This window comes from Prosopis cineraria, unplaced genomic scaffold, assembly GCF_029017545.1.
Source record: "Prosopis cineraria cultivar Desert tree isolate PC_DT_omini unplaced genomic scaffold, ASM2901754v1 PC9, whole genome shotgun sequence".
Taxonomy (NCBI): domain Eukaryota; kingdom Viridiplantae; phylum Streptophyta; class Magnoliopsida; order Fabales; family Fabaceae; genus Prosopis; species Prosopis cineraria.
The window spans coordinates 18,902,361-18,925,447 of record NW_026555340.1 but is presented as its reverse complement, the minus strand read 5'-3'; the positions used below and the strand labels follow the sequence as shown (position 1 = coordinate 18,925,447).

The 23,087-nt window shown below is 31.5% G+C and overlaps 2 protein-coding genes and 2 pseudogenes across 2 annotated transcripts; 1 reads left to right on the top strand and 3 right to left on the bottom strand.

Annotated features, from left to right (window-relative positions):
* Nucleotides 1–1,209: 1,209 nt before the first annotated feature.
* Nucleotides 1,210–1,734, bottom strand: LOC129319630 (protein TRACHEARY ELEMENT DIFFERENTIATION-RELATED 7A-like). The gene has a single exon (XM_054964726.1). It carries the CDS (start codon nucleotides 1,732–1,734, stop codon nucleotides 1,210–1,212), a length of 525 nt encoding a protein of 174 aa, XP_054820701.1.
* A 7,276-nt stretch (nucleotides 1,735–9,010) lies between these two features.
* Nucleotides 9,011–9,910, top strand: LOC129321053 (DNA-directed RNA polymerase subunit alpha-like; annotated as a pseudogene).
* A 283-nt stretch (nucleotides 9,911–10,193) lies between these two features.
* On the bottom strand, nucleotides 10,194–11,096 carry LOC129321054 (cytochrome b6-f complex subunit 4-like; annotated as a pseudogene).
* A 7,085-nt stretch (nucleotides 11,097–18,181) lies between these two features.
* On the bottom strand, nucleotides 18,182–19,032 carry LOC129319480 (vegetative cell wall protein gp1-like). The gene is made up of 2 exons (XM_054964564.1): nucleotides 18,969–19,032; nucleotides 18,182–18,894 (listed from the first exon to the last, which is right to left on the bottom strand). Exon 2 carries the CDS (start codon nucleotides 18,594–18,596, stop codon nucleotides 18,288–18,290), a length of 309 nt encoding a protein of 102 aa, XP_054820539.1. The 5' UTR covers nucleotides 18,597–18,894; nucleotides 18,969–19,032; the 3' UTR covers nucleotides 18,182–18,287.
* Between the last annotated feature and the right edge of the window lie 4,055 nt (nucleotides 19,033–23,087).

Below are 23,087 nucleotides of genomic sequence, written 5' to 3'. Positions count from 1 at the left end.
TTTTCAATAACATTTTTTTTAGCTGTGATATATGATCAAAGCTTCTGGGTTCATGGCATCATCAAACCTGTCTCCAGTTTCTCCTCTCTCAATGTTAATGGTTTGAACACTTGGACATAAAGCCCGGAAAATAGTGGGCTCACTTGTTTAAACCATATAATAATAGGGTCAGGCTTGTAAATTGAATATTAAAATGATAAATTGAGTTCTACATATATTTTTTTATTTTAGTTTCATAACTTTAACTCTTTTTAGACTTTAAAAAAAAATTAAATTAAATCTTACTTCATATCACATTTGAGCCCATATTTGTTGAAAAAGAAAGACAAAAAAAAAAAAATCTTAAATCCCCTAATTCATCTAAATCTCTCAATCACATATTTCATCTAAATCTCTCAATCACATATTTCAGTTCATTAATCTCATTTAATCTAGATTTGGTGTTTGTTAGCTTAGTTGATTCAATGTTTGGTGCCTTGTTATCATTTTATTTGTGTTTTTAGTTCATTTAAATGTTATTTAGTTAGTTTTCTCATTGTTTTCTTGTTTGGGTATTATGTTGGAATAAAATAATTTTTTAATTGATAAAATAATTTGAAAAAGAATGAAAATAATTAAAAAGGTCTGAAGCCTATAAGGCCGATCCTAAGCTTGCAATGTCGAGAGCCAAGTTTTATATTTTAGGATCATAAAGAGAATTTGAGCTTAAACAGAATGACCCTTTTAAACTTGAACCTACTAAGAATAAATCCGTTTTTCAAGCTCTGCTTGGACATGTGAGAGGATTATTATCCTCAACATCATTGACAACCTTCCTTCAGTTTGGGCTGAAAGAGAATGTAATGCATATATTTGCTTTTTAATTCAAATTTTTAAAAAAAAACTTATATAGTTAAGTTATTTATTTTTCAATTAAATTAAAACATTTAAATTATTTATGAATTATTTATTTTACAATAATTTTAATTTTAATTATTAATATTATAAATACGTTAAGATTCGCTTGTTTTAATTTAACTGAATAAAAATATATTAAACCTATTATTATTATTATTTTGGCTTCAACCGCATCATGCCTGTTTCACGGAAACAAGAAAGTTCAGAGCAATTTGTTCTCAAGATATGGCAATCTAGCTACCCCATCACCAGAACCAGGGAAAAACAAAGTATACATGATTCAAAGCTTGGAGAATTCATAAATATGCTTCCCTACACTATTATTTGAGGCCCTTCTGGGGTCGGAGGCGGCGAAATATCCGGCGGGATCGAAGGTGGTGGAATGATCTCCGGTCCCGGCGGCCGTGGCGGGACAACATCAGGCGGCTGCGGCGGCACAACTTCAGGCTTGGGAATAGGGAATTCAGGCCCCGGCGGCGACAGCGGAGGCTTCGGACCCTCTGGTTTCGGTGTCGGATTCGGATCACTTGGCACAGGATTCGTCGGAGGAGGATCCGCCATTATCTCGGGCGGAACTCCGGCATCAGTTTCTGCCGGATCCTGGCTCGGACCGACAGGCATCTCTTTGGGAAAACGCGGAGGCTCAGTTCTAGGCGCGGAAGGAATCTCCGCCCGTGACCCGCCTGGGAGAGACAGTGCCACCGGTGAAGGCCGCAGTGGCTTTGTAGGCAGATTGGAGAAGGAGGATGGAGATTTTGCAGTGACGAGGAAGGAGTTTGGGGTTACGATTCGCTTGAGAATAAAGGAAGAGGAGAAGAATGAAGAAATTGAAGCCATTATTGTTGCTTTTTGTGGTTAGAAGAGAAGTTTAGGATCCGAAATGAGCACCTGCTTTATGTCTGTGTGTATATATGAAGAGTGATCTGCAAAAATATAAAGAGTGAGAAGAAAGAATCAGATTAAAGAAGAAACAAGAGAAGAGAGAAAGGGAGAATACGTGCAACGCAAGAGGAGGGTCCAGCTCAGAAAAAGTGTGTTTTCCGATCTTAATGCTTTGTTTTACACGTAGCATTCTTGCATGTTGTTGTTGTTGTTTGAATTAGAGGGGCAGGCATAGGCATTAACGGCCTGATGTTAAAGGCGAAATTGAATCCGTGAGCTCTCACTTATAGGAAAGTTTCTATGTCACTAAATTGCAAAGCCATTGGTTGCATGTTACTTTTTTTTTTTTATTGCTGCTATCATTATATAGTTATATGTCATATTTGGTACACAACATTAGTGGGTAAGGATTGAGATTGGGTTAGAACAATATTACCTTTAACATGTTTGGCATAAAGCATTTATCAATACTTGAAATTGTTCAGTCCCACTTAGGTGGAAATATTAAAACCCGCCATTCCTATAGTATTGCAAAATTAATTTTGAAATTGAAATTTTCACGATCAAAATGACCTCCTAAAACAATACCAAATTTGACTTTGTTTCCTTCCTTTTCACCTCACTGCATGTTCACCATGATGACAACTTCCCCCCTCACTGGCAACTTTCTCCCTTGCCGGCAACAACTTTGACACAAGCAATGGCAAACAAGCAATGAACTGATGAAGACCTGCAGCAACAATCGACCTTGACACAAACAAGAACAAAAGTAGAGATGGCGAGATTGAAATCAAAATATGCTTTTCTTGTTCTAGATTTGGTGATAGGTGAGATTGATTCAAATGTCAACTGAAAAATCAAAGTTGAAGGAGGAGAGGCATTAAAATCATACATGGATTGCTCCAGAGGCATTACAATAATGGGTTGTTCGCCATGGATCTCGTTTGCATTTCTTGTTCTATGTATTGTTCCAGATCTTGTTCCAAAGGCATTAAAATAATCACATGGGTTGTTTCTATTTATGTGGGGAGGCATTAAAATCCTATAGCTCATGCTTGCAACGAGGAAAAAAGAGCATATGAAATAGGGAAATTAAAGGAGGAAGAGGAGGATGAGATGCGTGTGGCTCACAATGACCAGCAAGGGAGAATGGAGGGAACGAAGGAAGAAAATAAGAGCAATTGTGTCTTTCAGCTCTTTTTTTTTTTATCTGATTTGAGTCTTATTTTTTTTTAATCGATTCACATACCAAATATAATTTTAAAACTCATTCTCACTTCCAATCCTATTATCAATTCCTTAAAATTCAATACCTTATACCAAATAGGGCAGTCAACTGTTGCATAATAGGCCAATAATAGGAAGATGATTGTAACTTAGGGGATGAGTAGTATTATTTACTCTCTCCAGTCAAGACAAAAATAAAAGTTAAACAGTAGTTTTAATAGCCATAAATGTTGATTTCTTGCCTAAATAACTTGAACTGGATGACTTATTTGGCAGCAAATCTTCTTGTTCCTACACCATGGTTAGCAAAGTAATAATTCTGTTTGTCCTTTGCTTGGTAGGTCATGAGAAAGAATTTGTTGAGATTTGTTCGTGTCAGGGAGTTCGCACCAGAAGCTCAGTTTCGTGATCTGGGTCGTTCGTTCATATTACCCAATGTCATCCGCAAGTAACAACGTTACATACTTATATACTAGTATTGTTAATCGATTAATAAACAATAATACTGTTAAAAGTTTGCTTGTCCTCGCAGTATCTTCTAAAAATTAACCACGTAATTGGCTTGCATATTTTTACCTTCGTATGGTTTAGTTGAGAGTCAGGTAAAGTAGCAGCTTGCCTTCGTTGAATATGGGTATTATCAGCTACTTGTTTGCCAATTATATCGATTTGAATTTTCTGAGAAATGTGCACCAAATTCCTATTGGGTATTGTTATTATTTGTCCTTTAAAATTCATTACAAGAGATTAAACAAGAGAAGAGGGAGTCAAAGAATAACATTCATTTCCCCATTTTGGTTCATTCTTAGACCTTCATCCCTGGCAATTACAGCTCAAACTCTACCTCTCATCGTTGCCCATCCAAACTCAGTCGATAATCATCGTTGCCTAATGGTTGGTCAACCATGGCCAAAGAGAGAGGAAAAAACAGAGAAAAGGAGACTTATTTTCCTATTATTAACATGACTTTCCAACCTTGTTTGCACAGCTATTGCAATGATTGCAGAGACTTGGATTTGTGCCGTGACTCAGCTCTACTGAGTCAGGTGTGGCATTGCCATACGATCGTGAAGTGATGGAAAATGCACTTCTTCAGATTGTACGGCAGAGAGAACGACTATATCACTTGCAAGATCTGGTGTGTGTTAGATGTTACGAGGTGAAAGCTGCTCATTTAGCTGAGCAATGTGCTTGCGCAGGGTTACACAAGTAGTGCAAGGAAGATAGAGCTGAATTTCGTAATAAGATGCATATTTTCTACAACATAGCTGCTCGCCAAAAATTCCAACTCCTTCGAGAATGCACCTCATGGATTCTAGAATTGAGATAGGTCTTGATCCTGACACATTTACATTTGAGTATTGTATTTTTCACATCTCAAAAGTATTTTTTCACTTTTAAAATATGAAAAGTTATTTGAATATATTTTGATAAGATCAAATGTGCTTTCTAAAAGTTCTTTTAGAATGAGTTGAATATAAAAATTTAAGAGCTCCATTTTGTTACTATCTAAAACTCCTTTTGGGATAAAATAATATTAAACTATATATTTTTTATTCTAATTATTTAATATCTTAAATTTTATGCTTGTATAATAAAAATTATACATTATCATAAATCAATATCTTTTTTCATCATTGCATATTTAAAAGTAAATTTTAAAAGCACAAATCATCGTTGATCAAACTGACTTTTAAAAAAATATATTAAAATATAAATTTTATTATAATAATTGACTTTTATTAAACTAACTTTTGATAAATAAATTTTTAACAAATTAACTTTTGACAAACTGAAAATCAAACACACACTTAATTGCCAAGGGTCACTACAGGGATCATTAAAGAAATTCTCGAGCATTACCATGCGTCAAATTTGCCTAGTAGAAGAGAGGAAAAAATGAGTCAAAATTCAAACGGGTGCTTGGTTGGTCTGCTTAATAGCCATTTAAAATATGTACACAAATTATTTATAAAGATTAATATTATGGCTTTCCAAAACCTATACTTTCTCTAATATGGTAGAAAGAAGGGAGATTCCTTAAAATAAACAAATGGCTAAATAATACCATGAAATAAGGTAATTATCCTGAAAATTTTAAGGGACTGTCATAAATTTTCTGCAAAATTGCATTTTTCTGACTAAAAAATAATAAAATGAGTAGTTGTAAAAATAAACTAAAGTTCATATATGTAAAGTTAATATAGAAGAAACATAGTTGTTATTACATGACTAAATTGAAGTTATGACTAATTGAAACTATATTATTAATACTTAAATTGTTAATATAGAAAAATATACTTATTTGTGTATAATGAAATTAATTACACTTTTTATATTAACTTTATCTTTGTTATTAACAATTACTCCTTTCAGTTTTATTTATAAAACACCTTCTATAAGTAATTTTTTATTTAAAATAGAGGACACTTTATAACAATTAAACCACTTTTTTCCAATTTTATCCTTCTTGATTAGTGTGAATTTAATATAATTATATTATTATTTAAAGTTAAACGTAAAAATAAAAGTACATCTCACTTTTTTACTATATAAAGAAAAAATTAATTTTTTTAATATGCGTAAAATCATTGAAAATGTTATATCACAAGAATTAGAAGGAGTATACATTAACTATATTTTTTATTATTTTACTTACAGTCAGAAATATAATTTTATAGTTAAGAAATAACATCCATGATCTTTTTGCAACCATGATCTTTAGGAAACAACCTTTATTCACTTATCAAATGGGATGAACAAAAAGCTTCAATATGAGGTAAGTTTTACTGTTTGCAATTTGCTCGTTGTCTTAGAATTCTGCAGTGTTTGTTCAGGTTGAAAGTTTTGTCATTTGACCAAGTGAATTATTTCAAGTGAAGTAGCGTTGATGTTAAAGCGCACCATTACGAACGCTTATTGTCACCACTTATCGTCACCAACTTCCACCCGCCTCCACCCATCATTGATGGTTACCATAGATCCATGCTAGTTATTACAATTGGCCACTAATATCGACTATCACTATTGATCATCATTATTGATTGTCATTCACCATCACTAGCCACCACTATTGATTGTCATGATAGATGTTTATTGTTTATGTCATTTTTATATTACTTTTTCTGGATTTCAACATCATTTAGAAGTATTTTGAGCTTAATAGACCTTTCAGATCATTTGGGTTAAATAGGTAATTTCTGAAACTTTTGGGGTAGAATTGTGATTACAAAAGGTTTGGGGCAAAAATGTAATTTTTGAAAATAATTTCTGGAAAATTGAAAACTTCATCATTAATTAGTTTTTAATTTTCCTTTAATCTCATGAGTGTACTTTTCCAACACTTTGGAGGTGTATTAGGTTATATTTTTTTACTTTACCAATGCCTAGAAAATGTATCACAACTAATCCAATCTCCTAATCTTCCATAATTTCATTTTAATTCACTCCATATTTTCATAATTCACACCTAAGTTGAATGCATTAATAAAATACAAGGAAATGTATGTGCATAACTTGGTCATTAACAAGTCCATTTTGTGTTAGGCCATGGGATGTTCATAGATGATTATAGCAACGGGAAGAAGGAAATTCTATCCCTTTGATGACCTTGAATCATCATCCAATAGTTGGAAATGCAGTTGCAATTGTAAGAAACCTTGATGACAATTCCAAATTCACTCCATATTTTCATAATTGTAAGCGTTCTTCAAACCAATCATAGACTATGATATATATGATATATTTATAGAATTTGAATGAAATAGATTAATTAATAGATTGATTATGTCTCGCGCATATACCTTTTCTTTTGTAATTATTATAAAAAAATAATTCTAAATCCAAATATTTCAAAATTCAATTTCAATATTCAATTTCAAATAGAATTCATAAATATAAATAATAATTAATAAAAATATAATAAAATAAATTAGAAATTAATAAATTAAATAATAAGAAATTGAATATTATTAAATTAATAAAAGAGCATGTTGATTATATCAAAAGTCAATGGCAACAATCATTTTAGTTTATCATGGGTAAGGACACCATTGCTGACATAATAACCTCTATACAAAATGATGACATGAATAGAAAAGGGACGATTTGAATACCATCTACTAACATCACCAAAAACATTGTTACAATACTTTTCTGAGAAGGTTTTATTGAAAACGTGAGAAAACATAGGGAAAGCAACAAATATTTTTTAGTTTTAACTCTACGGCATAGAAGAAATAGGAAAGGGTCATATAAAACTATTTTGAATTTAAAATGAATCAGTAGACCAGGTCTATGAATCTATTTAATTATCAACAAATTTCTAGAATTTTAAGAGGGATGGGGATTGTAATTCTTTCTACTTCCCGAGGCATAATGACAGATCGAGGGGCTCGATTAGAAAGAATCGGTAGAAAAATTTTATGTTATATATGGTAATCTTTCGGAAATCCGAATTCTATGAAAAACTTACATACATTTTTATGCAAAAAGAGAGAAAAAAAGCAGGTTTCTAATATCACTCCACTCCATATATTTTAGTTAATATGAGAAAGGGGTTTTAACTGCAATAGAAAAAAATCAAGAGGGTTTAATTACTGAATCACTTCCCAATGGTATGTTCCAGGTTCGTTTCTTTAATGAAAATATGAATTCTAGGTGGTCATGTTTCCGAAAGGATTCGACATACTTTTATACAGGGAGATAAAGCAAAAAATAGAAGTAAATTATTTTGATTCAAGCAGAGGGTTATAGACTCCGGAACAAAAATTCAAATGATTATACTGTTTTTCAACTTCAACATTCTTTTTTTATGGGGATACAATTAGAAGTTAAAAATTTTAGAAAACCCTATTCTCTTCCAATAAATAAATTCAAAATTCAGTTAAGGAATAACAAATATGAAAATAAGGGCCTCTGTTCGTAAAATTTGTAAAAAATGTTGATTGATTCGTAGACACGAACGAATTATAGTAATTTGTTTCAATCCAAGACATAAACAAAGACAAGGATAATCATTCCAAAAAAAAAATCCAAAAAAAAAGGAGAGCTTGACCGGATGCACAAAAAAAAAAGAAAAAAAATGAAAAAATTCTCTTCCATGGAATATATTTGAATATGTTAGATATATTAAGATATATTAAATTCAAATATATTAATATATAATAATATATTTAATAATGTATTTAATATTTTTAATATTCATTTCAATTTTTTATTTTTTTCTTTTATTTTTATAAAAGAAATAAAATAATAAGATATTGAATTGAATTCTATTTTCAATTTTTATATTTAATAATTAAAAATAATTTAATAAATAATAAGAAATTGAATAATATATTAATTACATTTAATAATAATAATTTATTGATTAATTAATAATAATATAATTAATAATAATAAATATATTGAAATCAAATGAAAAAAATAGAAAAATAGAAAGAATTCGCTTTTGACATGAAATGGATATATCCATATATCTCTGACTTATATTTATGAGATAATAAAATATGAGAAAACCTATACCAAAAATTGGTTCACGTAGAAATGGATGTATTGGTTCACGTAAGAATGTGCGTAAAATATCAAAGGGAGTTATTCATGTTCAAGCTAGTTTTAATAATACCATTGTGACTGTTATAGATGTATAGGGTCAAGTTATTTCTTGGTCCTCCGTTGGTACTTGTGGATTCAAGGGTACAAGAAAGGGGACACCTTTTGCCGCTCAAACCGCAACAGGGAATGCTATTCGAACAATAGCGGATCAAGGTATGCAATAAGTAGAAGTCATAATAAAAGGTCCCGATCTCAGAAGAGATGCGGCATTAAGAGCTATTCGTAGAAGTGGTATACTATTAAGTTTCATATGAGATGTAACCCCTATGCCACATAATGGATGTAGGCCCCCTAAAAAAAGACGTGTGTAAAAGGAAAGATAAACATTGAAGAGATTTCAAGAGAAATAAATAATTCTAATTTAAGGATTTGATCAAAATAGATTGTTATGGTTTGAGAGAAAGTAAGAGCATCCACTTGGATACTGCAGTGGAAATGTGTTGAATCAAGAGCAGACAGTAAGCGTCTTTATTATGGACGCTTTATTCTGTCTCCATTTATGAAGGGTCAAGTCGACACAATAAGCATTGCAATGTGAAGAGCTTTGCTCAGAGAAATAGAGGGAACATGTATCACACGTGCAAAATTTGAGAAAATACCACATGAATATTCTACCATAGCGGGTATTCAAGAATCAGTACATGAAATTTTAATGAATTTGAAAAAATCTGTATGAGAAGTAATCTCTATGGAACTGTATGCGTCTATTGGATCAAGGGTCCTGGATATGTAATTGCTCAAGACATAATTTTACCACCTTCTGTGGAAATTGTTGATGATACACAACATATAGCTAACTTAACAGAACCTATAAATTTGTGTATTGGATTACAAATCGAGAGGAATCGCAGATATAAAAACACTAAATACCTTTCAAGACGGAAGTTATCTTATAGATATTGTATTTATGCCTATTCAAAATGCGAATTTTAGTATTCATTCTTATGTAAATGGGAATGAAAAACAAGAGATACTTTTTCTCGAAATATGGACAAATGGAAGTTTAACTCCTAAAGAAGCACTTTATGAAGCCTCCCGAAATTTGATTGATTTATTTATTCCTTTTTTACATGCAGACGAAAAAAACTTCAATTTAGAAAACAATCAACACAAAGTTACTTTACCCTTTTTTACTTTTCATGATGGATTGGCTAAACTAAGAAAAAATAAAAAAGAAATAGCATTGAAATCCATTTTTATTGACCAATTAGAATTGCCTCCCAGGATCTATAATTGTCTCAAAAAGTCCAATATACATACATTATTAGAGCTTTTGAATAACAGTTAAGAAGACCTTATGAGAATGGAACATCTTCTTATAGAAGATGTAAAATGTATATTGGACATTTTAGAAATAGAAAAGCATTTTGCATAAAATTGAAATCCATTGGATTTTTTTATCTTCTTTTTTTAGAAAAAAAAGACAAAAATGCAGGTTTTAAATCTTTAGCACAAATCCGAAATAGGTCTAAAATGAAATAGATGTATCTAGGGATTAGTGGTTTCAAAGTGAATTCTCCCTATATACACAATACACATATTATGCTATTTTATTTCACAATTGAATCAATTTAAAAAACACCTAAAGTTAGGGATGTCTCAATAGGTAATGTTGCTCTAATACCCAACCAAAGGGCTACTGCGGTACCAATCAAAAAGACAGTTGTCGCTATTAGACGACGAAATGAGTTTTGAAATTTATTAACATTTTCCAAAAAGGGTACTATTAATAATCCCGCCGATACCAAAACCATTAAAAGAACACCCAATAACTTATTGGGCACTGTATGAAGTATTTGAAATACGGGGAAGAAATACCATTCAGGCAATATTTCTAAAGGAGTTGCAAATGGATCCGTGCGGGTTCCCCAATCATTGATGGTTCTAGAACCGCTAAGCCTACGTTACAAGCAATAGTACCTAGAATTACTACTAGAAAAATATATAAAAGATTGTTGGGCCATGCGGGTTCTTTGTAATAATTATGACCCATTCCTTTAGCCAATTTAATTCTTAATACAGGATCATTCAAGTTAGGTTTTTTTGTTATTGGGATAGGTGAATTCTTATAGATCCATCCTCCAAAAGAATCAGACATGATAATTTTTCATCATCCGGCTCGAGCACAAAACAAACGTATCTATCTAAAAAATTTATATGTTATACACACATAACATATATGAATATGAAGATTCTACATACGAAAAAATATAGCAGAGTCTCTTTTTCGGAGTTACAACTATCCATTACAAGAGATTATGTTCTTATAAGTTAAATAAATTCTTAATACCCAAGTAGGCTTACAAAGTTGATAGTGCTTTCTGGGTCATCTCAGACCTTGCAGTTGGCCTTTATCCTTATCCCCCAAAATCTCGAGACTTTTTACTTTACAGACAAAGAATTTACTTGTTACTAATATAATCTAGCCCCTGTTCTTCTTTAGATCTACTTGTTTCACTCTAATAATATCATAAATCGAGTCAATGCAGAGAGAATGACTATATCACTTGCAAGATCTGGGGTGTGTTAGATGTTACGAGGTGAAAGTTGCTCATTTAGCTGAGCAATGTGCTTCCGCAAGGTTACACAAGTGCAAGGAAGATAGAGCTGAATTTCGTAATAAGATGCATATTTTCTACAACACAGCTGCTCGCCAAAAATTCCAACTCCTTCGAGAATACACCTCATGGATTCTAGAATTGAGATAGGTCTTGGTCCTGACACATTTACATTTAAGTATTGTATTTTTCACATCTCAAAACTATTTTTCACTTTTAAAATGTGAAAAGTTATTTGGATATATTTTGATAAGATCAAATGTGCTTTCTAAAAGTTCTTTTAGAATGAGTTGAATGTAAAAATTTAAGAGCTCCATTTTGTTACTATCTAAAACTCCCTTTGGGATAAAATAATATTAAACTATATATTTTTTATTCTAATTATTTAATATCTTAAATTTTATGTTTGTATAATAAAAATTACACATTATCATAAATCAATATCTTTTTTGGTCATTCCATATTTAAAAGTAAATTTTAAAAGCACAAATCATCATTGATCAAACTGACTTTTGAAAAAATATATTAAAATACAGATTTTATTATAATAATTGACTTTTATTAAACTGACTTTTGACAAATAAATTTTTAACAAATTAACTTTTGACAAACTGAAAATCAAACACACACTTAATTGCCAAGGGTCACTACAGGGATCGTTAAAGAAATTCTCGAGCATTACCATGCGTCAAATTTGCCTAGTAGAGGAGAGGAAAAAATGAGTCAAAATTCAAACATGTGCTTGGTTGGCCTGCTTAATAGCCATTTAAAATATGTACACAAATTATTTATAAAGATTAATGTTATGGCTTTCCAAAAACCTATACTTTCTCTAATATGGTAGAAAGAAGGGAGATTCCTTAAAATAAACAAATGGCTAAATAATACCATGAAATAAGGTAAGTATCCTGAAAATTTCAAGGGATTGTCATAAATTTTCTGCAAAATTGCATTTTTCTGACTAAAGAAATAATAAAATGAGTAGTTGTAAAAATAAACTAAAGTTCGTATATGTAAAGTTAATATAGAAGAAACATAGTTGTTATTACATGACTAAATTGAAGTTATGACTAATTGAAACTATATTATTAATACTTAAATTGTTAATATAGAAAAATATACTTATTTGTGTATAATGAAATTAATTACACTTTTTATATTAACTTTATCTTTGTTATTAATAATTACTCCCTCCAATTTTATTTATAAGACACCTTCCATAAGTAATTTTTTTATTTAAAATAGAGGACACTTTATAACAATTAAACCACTTTTTTCCAATTTTATCCTTCTTGGTTAGTGTGAATTTAATATAATTGTAATATTATTTGAAGTTAAAGATAAAAATGAAAGTGCATCTCACTTTTTTACTATATAAAGAAAAAATTAACTTTTTTAATATGCGTAAAACCATTGAAAATGTTATATCATAAGAACTAGAAGGAGTATACATTAACTATATTTTTTGGAATTGTCATCAAGGTTTCTTACAATTGCAACTGCATTTCCAACTATTGGATGATGATTCAAGGTCATCAAAGGGATAGAATTTCCTTCTTCCTGCTACCATAATCATCTATGAACATCCCATGGCCTAACACAAAATGGACTTGTTAATGACCAAGTTATGCACATACATTTCCTTATATTTTATTAATGCATTCAATTTAGGTGTGAATTATAAAAATATGGAGTGAATTAAAATGAAATTATGGAAAATTAGCAGATTGGATTAGTTGTGGTACATTTTCTAGGAATTGGTAAAGTAAAAAAATATAACCTAATACGCCTCCAAAGTGTTGGAAAAGTACACTCATGAGATTAAAGGAAAACTAAAAACTAATTAATGATGAAGTTTTTAATTTTCCAGAAATTATTTTCAAAAATTATATTTTTGCCCCAAACCTTTTAGTAATCACAATTCTACCCCAAAAGTTTCAGAAATTACATATTTAACCCAAATGATCCGAAAGGTCTATTAAGCTCAAAATGCTTCTAAATGATGTTGAAATCTAGGAAAACATAAAAATGATATAAACAATAGACATCTATCATGATAATCAATAGTGGTGGCTAGTGATGATGGATGACAATCAATGATGATGATCAATAGTGATAGTCGATAGTAGTGGTCAATTGTAATAACTAGCATGGATCTATAGTAACATCAATGACGGGTAGAGGCTAGTGGAAGTTGGTGACGATAAGTGGTGTTAGTAATGGTGTGCTCTAACATCAAGGCTACTTCACTTGAAATAATTCACTTGGTCAAATGACAAAACTTTCAACCTGAACAAACACTGCAGAATTTCTAAGACAACGAGCAAATTGCAAACAGTAAAACTTACCTCATATTGAAGCTTTTTGTTCATCCCATTTTAAGAAATAACATCCAGATATAAATCGTCATGTTACAATTTACATTCAAATCAATCCATTGCAAAATCGTCTAAGGAAACCAAATCTTAACCACTCTTATCCGATTTCATCCGTATTCATATTTGATATGCTTAAACTCTGCTTAAACTTGGTTAACTCATAATGAGTTTTTTCCGGTTTAATTTGCTCACCGTTAAGAGAATTCTTTTTTCGATGAAAAAAAAAGTTTAGGTTAATAAAGATGAATTCTTGTTAGTTTACTTTTTCTTTGTTTATTGATTATTGATATGTCGTATATGTATTTCAAATTTCACTAGTTACACTGAATACAAAATTAGAATTATTAGTGTTGTATTTCAATAGTTAATGAAATGAAATTTGATTTTTTTAAAAAAAATCATTAAAGCAAAACGTCATGATATAATTATAAGAAAAAAAAGATATTTTAGTGTATGTTTGCAAACTCGCTAATCCTGATTAAAATCATGTTTTGACTAGAACAATGTCAGAGTAGCTTTGTCTTGAAAATTATAGAAACATTTTTCAAGGATTTTTTAAACATAAATGGAGAGATCGGAATTTGAGATAAAAATTCAAAACAATGCTCCTATTTTTATCCCCACCAACTACCTTTCCTTTTTTTTTTAATTTATATTTTCAAATTTCAACTTTTTCCCATAATTGCCCTTCTATCTCGATCCCCTTATTAACGCTCCTCCCGTAAATCTCTTTCATTTTTTTTAAAAAAATCTTCATTTATTCTAATTTTAAAATTTAAAATTTTCATTATTAATAGTATAATTTAAATGTTAAATTCCTATTATATATATATATATATATATATATCATAACATCCCTCCCAAATTCTTATTGTTTTTTCTCTTATATATTTTCCCCATTTTATAACTTCCAATTCGTTTAACCAAAAAAAAAACTTAATATTCAAATTTTAAACTTTTTTCATGATAACATCTCGTTATCATAATCATAACTTCCCTTATCTTAGATCCTTTATCTTTGGTTTTAAATTCTTCCTTTGTTAATTCGTTTCCCAATATATAATTTTAAATTCTAATTTTTTTTGTAAATAATACATTTAAAAGTAAAAAAAAAATTATTGACAACTTCAATTACTATATTTGTGGTATAAATGGGCAGTTACACCAATTTTATCTTAACTCACTCGTCATCTCATCATTATCCCTTCCAGTGAGAAGGCACACTTCCATGAAGTTATTTCAAATTATTCATATTTCATTTTAATTTAAATAGATAATTTTAATTTTTTTTACAACTACCTCCCATTATCATAATTTCTCGTCTTTATCATTTTTTAATAAAAAATGGCTCGAACTATTATTATTAAAATATGATGGGAAAAAATGAACAGAATACAAGCAATTTGAAAGCAAATGAAAACTGGCGGGTCGTACCTTCTTTCTTTCTTGATTATTGTTGCTTTTGAAGCTGATGACATACCTTAACCTTCATTCATCCTCAATAATATATTGGGATAAAATGACAAAATTTATTTATACACAAAACCAAAAAAAAAAATGTTCGGTAGAAAAGAAAGAAATAACAAATATAAAAGATTAAAAACATTCTTAAAAAAAAAAAAGACTGACAAAAATGAAACGATCTCTGATCCACAACTTCAGACTTAGGTTTGTTTCTCATCATCCTTCGTCTCCTTCTTCGTCTCCCTAGGAAGGTTTGGATCTATAGGCATAATATTTGGTGAAGTAAGATCCACAACTTTATCTTTGTAAATGTTTTCCCAGAACGAACCTCTCGCAGGACTTTCATCCATATCATTGCAAGGAACAGGTGGCGCTTTGACTCTAAACGGCACCGAAACTCCAAGTTTTCTGAAATCCGATGAGAATTGTCTTGAAGCGATGACCATGAAGTTCGGAATTAGGGTTTGCTTGCGCAGGGATGAGGCAAAGAAGGAAGAGATTGAATGAGCCATCGCTGCTTTTTGTGGATTTTGAATGCAAATTTAGTATCGTCCCGTGTATATAGACGCGCAGAGAAAGGGAATGCCTTGTATTACTTTATCACATCACATCTATTTTTAGCAGCATCCATATCATATCACATCTAATTTAAATGCCAAACGAAGTTAATATAGTAAACATAAAATAAAAATTAGTATAAATATTATAAGAAGTTTCGAAACAACAATTAAGAAAAGTATTATATCTATCTTTGATGTACTATTATTTATAATTTTATTTGATTTCATAACTGCCCCTCTTATCTATCATAACTTTATCTATCATAAATCTCTTTATGATTTTTTTTGAAAAAATATTCATAATTTTTATTTTATTTTTCAGGTACGAATTTTAATTTTTTTAATTTCATTATTAAAAAAAATTTATAATATTAAATTAAAATTATTATATATATATATTATGACATCACTCTATCCAAAATCTTTATTATTTTTCTTGTATCATAACTTTCGGCTTCTCATAATTTTTCTTATCCTAAATTCCTTTATCATTTATTTTAAATTCTTCATGCCTTATTTTTCAATATTAAATTTAAATTCTTAATTTTTTAAAAAAATTAAAAATAGAAATTTTTTTTTTAAAAAAATGGTGAACACATTTCTAGCCACCGTTACATTATATTTTTTTCTTAAAATTTTTAGTGAAGTAAAGTGAACAATAAATAAATACTAAAATAGTGGAGACAATATCTAGATCCGAAATCAACAACAATTAATGTTAAAATTTTTCATTTAACAATTTAAATGCAAAAAAAAAAACTATAGATTTGAAAAATCAAAAAAGCATTCTCATGATGAGATCAAACTAGTACCACACAAATATGAAATATTATAGATCTGAAACCAAAAATTATAAATAGTAGCCACAAATTTGGAACACTAGCCTTTTATTTAACAATATAATCAGGGATAATCACAAGATAGAATAGGGGGAGAGTGACTCTGGGAAGATTGGGTATCACACAGACTAGAAGACGATGGCATACGACGTCGTGCGTGCACATAGAACGGAGAAGAAGGGACATACATTGCACTGTAAACTATGACGGGAGTTGATTGTGTGAATTTTGAAGATAAAAATAAAGATTCAAAGTCTGCAATAAGAGAGATGCTTTTGGGGTAAGAGAGAAAGTTGAGTGTGAAGTGGAGAAGTGAAGTTGCTTGAGAGAAAGGGAGAGGGTTGAGCGTCGAAGTGTAGGGAACGGATTTCAATATGAAAAATGACAATGAAAAAAGAACGAGTAAGCATGTCATTGCATTTTTTTAAAAAAAAATTAATGGTTTAAATATAATAATATTATCAATTAATGTGTTATGTAACATATATTTTTCTAAAAAATTTTAGAGTCACAAAACTAAATAATGATTCTTTCTAAACAATCATTATATGGTCAGTGATTATATAATCTCTAAAAACTAACGTTAAATAATTGTTAAAAAATATTAAAAAAAGAGATTATAATCTCAAGACTATATATAATAATTATTTTAAAAAACTACTATATAATTTCTTTTCCTAAATCCAGTTTTAACTATGTAGTGTGATTTTTCAGTAACATTTTTTTTAGCTGTGATATATGATCAAAGCTTCTGGATTCATAGCATTATCAAACCTGTCTCCAGTTTCTTCTCTCTCAATGTTAATGGTTTGAACACTTGGACATAGAGCCAGGAAAACAGTGGGCTAGCTTGTTTAAACTCATATAATAATAAGACTGGGCTTGTAAATTAGATATTAAAATAATAAATTGGGTTTAAATGAGTTGGCCCATTTAAGCCACATATACATTTTTATTTTATTTTCATAACTTTAACTCTTTTTAAATTTTTTAAAAAAATTTAAACTGAATCTTACTCCACATCATATTTAAACCCATATTTGTTCAAGGAGGACAAAAAAAAAACCTTAAATCTCCAAATTCATCTAGATCTCTCAATCACATATTTTAATCCATTAATCTCATCTGATTTGAATTGGATGTCTGTTAGCTTAGTTGATTCATTGCTTGGTACCTTGTTGTCATTTTATTTATATTTTTAGGTCATTTAGATGTTGTTTATTTTCTTGATTGGGTATTATATTGGAATGAAATAATTTTTTATTAGATAAAAAATTTTAAAAAAATAAAAATAGTTAAAAGGGCCTGAAACCCTTAAGGCCGGCTTTGAACCTGCTATATTGAAAGCCGAGCTTCACATTTTAAGATCATAAAAAGAACTCAAGTTTAAACGGGTTGACCTTTTTAGGCTCAAGCTCGTTAAAGGTTAGCCTTCTTTTCCTAGCTCTAAGGATTATTATCCTCAACATTATTAACAACCTTTCCTAAGAGAAAATGTAATTCATATATTTACTTTTCAATTTAAATTTTAAAAAAATCTTATATAGTTAAGTTATTTATTTTCAATTAAATTAAAATATATAAATTTTTATTTTATAATAAATTTTAATTATTAATATTATAAATACGTTAAGATTCGCTTGTTTTAATTTAACTGAATAAAAATGTATTAAACCTATTATTATTATTATTATTATTATTATTATTATTTTTTGGCTTCGACCGCATCATGCTTGTTTTACGGAAACAAGAAAGTTCAGAGCAATTTGTTCTTAAGATATGGCAATCTAGCTACCCCATCACCAGAACCAAGGAAAAACAAAGTATACATGATTCAAAGCTTGGAGAATTCATAAATATGCTTCCCTACACTATTATTTGAGGCCCTTCTGGGGTCGGAGGCGGCGAAATATCCGGCGGGATCGAAGGTGGTGGGATGATCTTCGGTCCCTGCGGCCGTGGCGGGACAACATCAGGCGGCTGCGGCGGCACAACTTCAGGCTTGGGAATAGGGAATTCAGGCCCCGGCGGCGACAGCGGAGGCTTCGGACCCTCTAGTTTCGGTGTCGGATTCGGATCACTTGGCACCGGATTCGTCGGAGGAGGATCCGCAATTATCTCGGGCGGAACTCCGGGATCAGTTTCTGCCGGATCCTGGCTCGGACCGACCGGCATCTCTTTGGGAAAACGCGGAGGCTCAATTCTAGGCACGGAAGGAATCTTCGCCGGTGACCCGCCTGGGAGAGACAGTGCCACCGGTGAAGGCAGTGGCTTTGTAGGCAGATTGGAGAAGGAGGATGGAGATTTTGCAGTGACGAGGAAGGAGTTTGGGGTTACGATTCGCTTGAGAATAAAGGAAGAGGAAAAGATGAAGAAATTGAAGCCATTATTGTTGCTTTTTGTGGTTAGAAGAGAAGTTTAGGATCAGAAATGAGCACCTGCTTTATGCCTGTGTGTATATATGAAGAGTGATCTGCAAAAATATAAAGAGTGAGTAGAAAGAATCAGATTAAAGAAGAAACAAGAGAAGAGAGATAGGGAGAATACATGCAAGGCAAGAGGAGGGTCCAACTCAGAAAAAGTGTTTCCGATCTTAATGCTTTGTTTTACACGTAGCATTCTTGCATGTTGTTGTTGTTATTTGAATTAGAGGTGCAGGCATTAACGGCTGATGTTAAAGGCGAGACTCAACTCGTGAGCTCTCACTTACAAGAAAGTTTCTATGCCACTAGATTACAAGTCCATTAGCTGCATGTTACCTTTTTTTTATATTATTTATTGCTGTTATCATTATATAGTTATATTAGACCATGTTTGGTATGCAATATTAGTAGATAAGGATTAAGATTGAGTTAGAATAATATCACCTTTAATATGTTTGGCATAAAACATTCACCAATAATTGGGATTGCTTAATCCCACTTAAGTGGGAATATTGAAACCCACCACCCTTATAGTATTGCAAAATTAATCTTGAGATTGGAATTTTTATGATCAAAATGCTGTCCTAAAAAAATATGAAATCTGACTTTGTTCCCTTCCTCTTCACCTCATTGCATGTTCACCATGATGACTCTGGTGACAACTTCCCCCCTCACTGGCGACTTCCTCCCGTGCCAGCAACAACTTTGACAAAAGCAATAACAAACAAGCAATGAACTGACAAAGATCTGCTGCAACAATCGACCTTGACGCAAGCAAGAACAAAAGTAGAGACGGCGAGATCGAAATCAAAATATGCTTTTCTTGTTCTAGATTTGGTGATGGGTGAGATTGATTCAAATGTCAACTGAAAAATCAAAGTTGAAGGAGGAGAGGCATTAAAATCATACATGGATTGCTCCAGAGGCATTACAATAATGGGTTGTTCGCCATGGATCTCGTTTGCATTTCTTGTTCTATGTATTGTTCCAGATCTTGTTCCAAAGGCATTAAAATAATCACATGGGTTGTTTCATTTTATATGGGGAGGCATTAAAATCCTATAGTTCATGCTTTTAACGAGGAAAAAAGAGCATATGAAAGAGGGAAATTAAAGGAGGAAGAGGAGGATGAGATGCGTGTGGCTCACAATGACCGGCAAGGGAGAATGGAGGGAACGAAGGAAGGAAATAAGAGTAATTGTGTCTTTTAGCTCTTTTTTTTTTTTAATCTAATCTGAGTCTTATTTTTTTTTAATCCTATCACATACCAAATATAATTTTAAAACTCATTCTCACTTCCAATTCCATTATCAATTCCTTAAAAATTCAATACCTTATACCAAATAGGGCAGTCAACTGTTGCATAATAGGCCAATAATAGGAAGATGATGGTAATTTAGGGGATGAGTAGTATTATTTACTCTCTCTAGTCAAGACAAAAATAGAAGTTAAACAGTAGTTTTAATAACCATAAATGTTGATTTCTTGCCTAAATAACTTGAACTGGATGACTTATTTGGCAGCAAATCTTCTTGTTCCTATTCCATGGTTAGCAAAGTAATAATTCTGTTTGTCCTTTGCTTGGTATGTCATGAGAAAGAATTTGTTGAGATTTGTTCGTGTCAGGGAGTTCGCACCAGAAGCTCAGTTTCGTGATCTGGGTCGTTTGTTCATATTACCCAATATCATCTGCAAGTAACAAGGTTACATACTTATATACTAGTATTGTTAATCGATTAATAAACAATAATACTGTTAAAAGTTTGCTTGTCCTCGCAGTATCTTACAAAAATTAACCACGTAATTGGCATGCATATTTTTACCTTCGTATGGTTTAGTTGAGAGTTAGGTAAAGTAGCAGCTTGCCTTCATTGAATATGGGTATTATCAGCTACTTGTTTGCCAATTATATCGATTTGAATTTTCTGAGAAATGTGCACCAAATTCCTTTTGGGTATTGTTATTATTTCTCCTTTAAAATTCATTACAAGAGATTAAACAAGAGAAGAGGGAGTCAAAGAATAACGTTCATTTCCCCATTTTGTTTCATTCTTGGACCTTCATCCCTGCAACCGGTGGCAAAATCTTTTAGGTCACGTTTGCTTACTAGAATAAAATGAAATAGAATGAAAAAAAAAAGTCAAAAGCTAAGTGTTAGCTTCATCCCTTCATGTTCTCTCTGATTCTTCATGAACAATCACACTGCTTTGGATCCCGGCTTTATCTTTGCTACTCCAGCAAATCTAAACAAAAACATGGACCCTCCTATTTCAAAAGAAGAAGCTGATTTACTAAACAAGAATGCCACAAAACGAGACGAAGAAATGGCGGATAAAGGACAAGAACTTGCTCAAACTACTTTGATTCCAAATCAGCTTATGGACGGTCATGCAACAAGTAAAGAAACAGTACTTATCAGTGTCCAACTAATGGAAATACAATCTGGAAAAGATCAAGAGCAGGAAGCTTATACAAACAAAGTTCACATGAACCAAGAAATTAAAGCCTTCAAAGCTCCTATATCATACAAAGACTCACTTATTGGTTACAATAGATGTTATGGGATCAACGAAGCTAGAGACACCAACTACATAAATGAAACTCTTGCTAAGGAATTGGATAAAGAATGGAATCCATCTGAAACTACAAAAAAGCTAATGGAGAGATTTCCTATGGTGCCAATCTCAGATCTTGAATGGAAGAATATCTGTATACCTTGGATAAATGCTTTGGTTATCAACACACTTGGTATACAATTACATCCAAGATCACTTAAACCCAAGCTAGCAAAGATGTGGAATTTAAAAGACTTTGAATTGATTGATTTAGTTAATAACTACTACATTGTTCGCACAAAAAATACTTAAGCTTATGAGAGAATTCTCAACGGTGGACCATGGACTATTTTTGATCACTGCATTTTGGTCCAATGATGGACTCCTTAGTTTAATCCAAACACCAAATCCTTGGGCAAAGTGGCTCTATGGGTTCGATTATTAAATATCCTAATCCAGTGTTATGACAAGCAAATTTTATGGAGAATGGGAAATTGCATCAGCAAAACTCTAAAAGTTGACACTAATACTATTGCAAAAGCCGAGATTAAAGATTCAACGGGCAAAATGGAAAGGGGAAAATTTGCTAGAATTAGTGTGAAAATTGATCTATAGAAAAAACTTGTCCCAAGAATACTCAGCAAAGATACTCTCTATAATGTTGAGTATGAAAGCCTAGACCTTATTTGCTTCGGTTATGGCTGTTATGGGCATAACAAGAACAATTGCCCTTTTAACCCAAAGAATACACAAACAGTCGTACTAGATTTAAACCATTCAAAGAAGCAAATGGAGGAGTAGGGAAATTCAAATGCTCATGTGAATATGACCAGACAAAAATCATCAAAAAATTCTAAACAAACTTTATCGGTAGATGATTGTGGTGAATGGATGAAGGTCTAACGACCAAATTGAGCTTGATTTATGAAGTATGCAACGGATAGTAGAATCGATCAGAATTCTCGCACCCTTTACCTAAACTGAGGTATGACCGTCTCCATCAAATCCAAATTTGATATTCTGGCTAATCTAGATCAAACCACAGATAGTGACGACAGATATGGGAAGACCAGCTCTCACAATGTTGCACCTACTAATCCCTTTACGGCAAAGGTTGTCAAATAGGTATGGAGGAGAAAAGATCTGTCAAGAAGAGATCTTGATTGACCAAAAATGATGAACCTACTGGTAATGAAATACTTGAAGAGGAGGACCTATGTTCAGAAAAGGGAAAAAAGAAGGTCCAAATGGACGGACCACTATTTTGCTAGGATAGGCCCCATAAGATGAATGAAGACCTTATTATCTATAAGGAAGCAAGGCCCAATAACATGGCCTCTAAACCTAATAAATGAATTCACTCGATTGTCAAAGGTGACAAAAGGGACTTGGGCTCAAATAAGCAGATTCTGATTGAAAATAATCAAACGAAGCCCATCTATGGTAAGAATAATGCATATTATTATGCACCTAATCTAAATGTATGGAACGAATTTCATGCTGCATATAAAAATGATGCTACTGCTCCAAATATTGACCAGAATAAGACCCCAAACCCAAGAAATTCATCAAGTCACGTCTCAAAAACACAATTCCACAATGATGATGGTATGGAAATTAATGATTAGACTATTGCTTTAGGGAAATATGCAGACATAATAGAGATGAATTTCATTAAGGATGATGCT

What these genes read in the sequence shown, in the direction of transcription:
- LOC129319630 (XM_054964726.1), bottom strand. Translation starts at nt 1,734, where the DNA reads ATGGCTTCAATTTCTTCATTCTTCTCCTCTTCCTTTATTCTCAAGCGA.
- LOC129319480 (XM_054964564.1), bottom strand. Translation starts at nt 18,596, where the DNA reads ATGCCGGTCGGTCCGAGCCAGGATCCGGCAGAAACTGATCCCGGAGTT.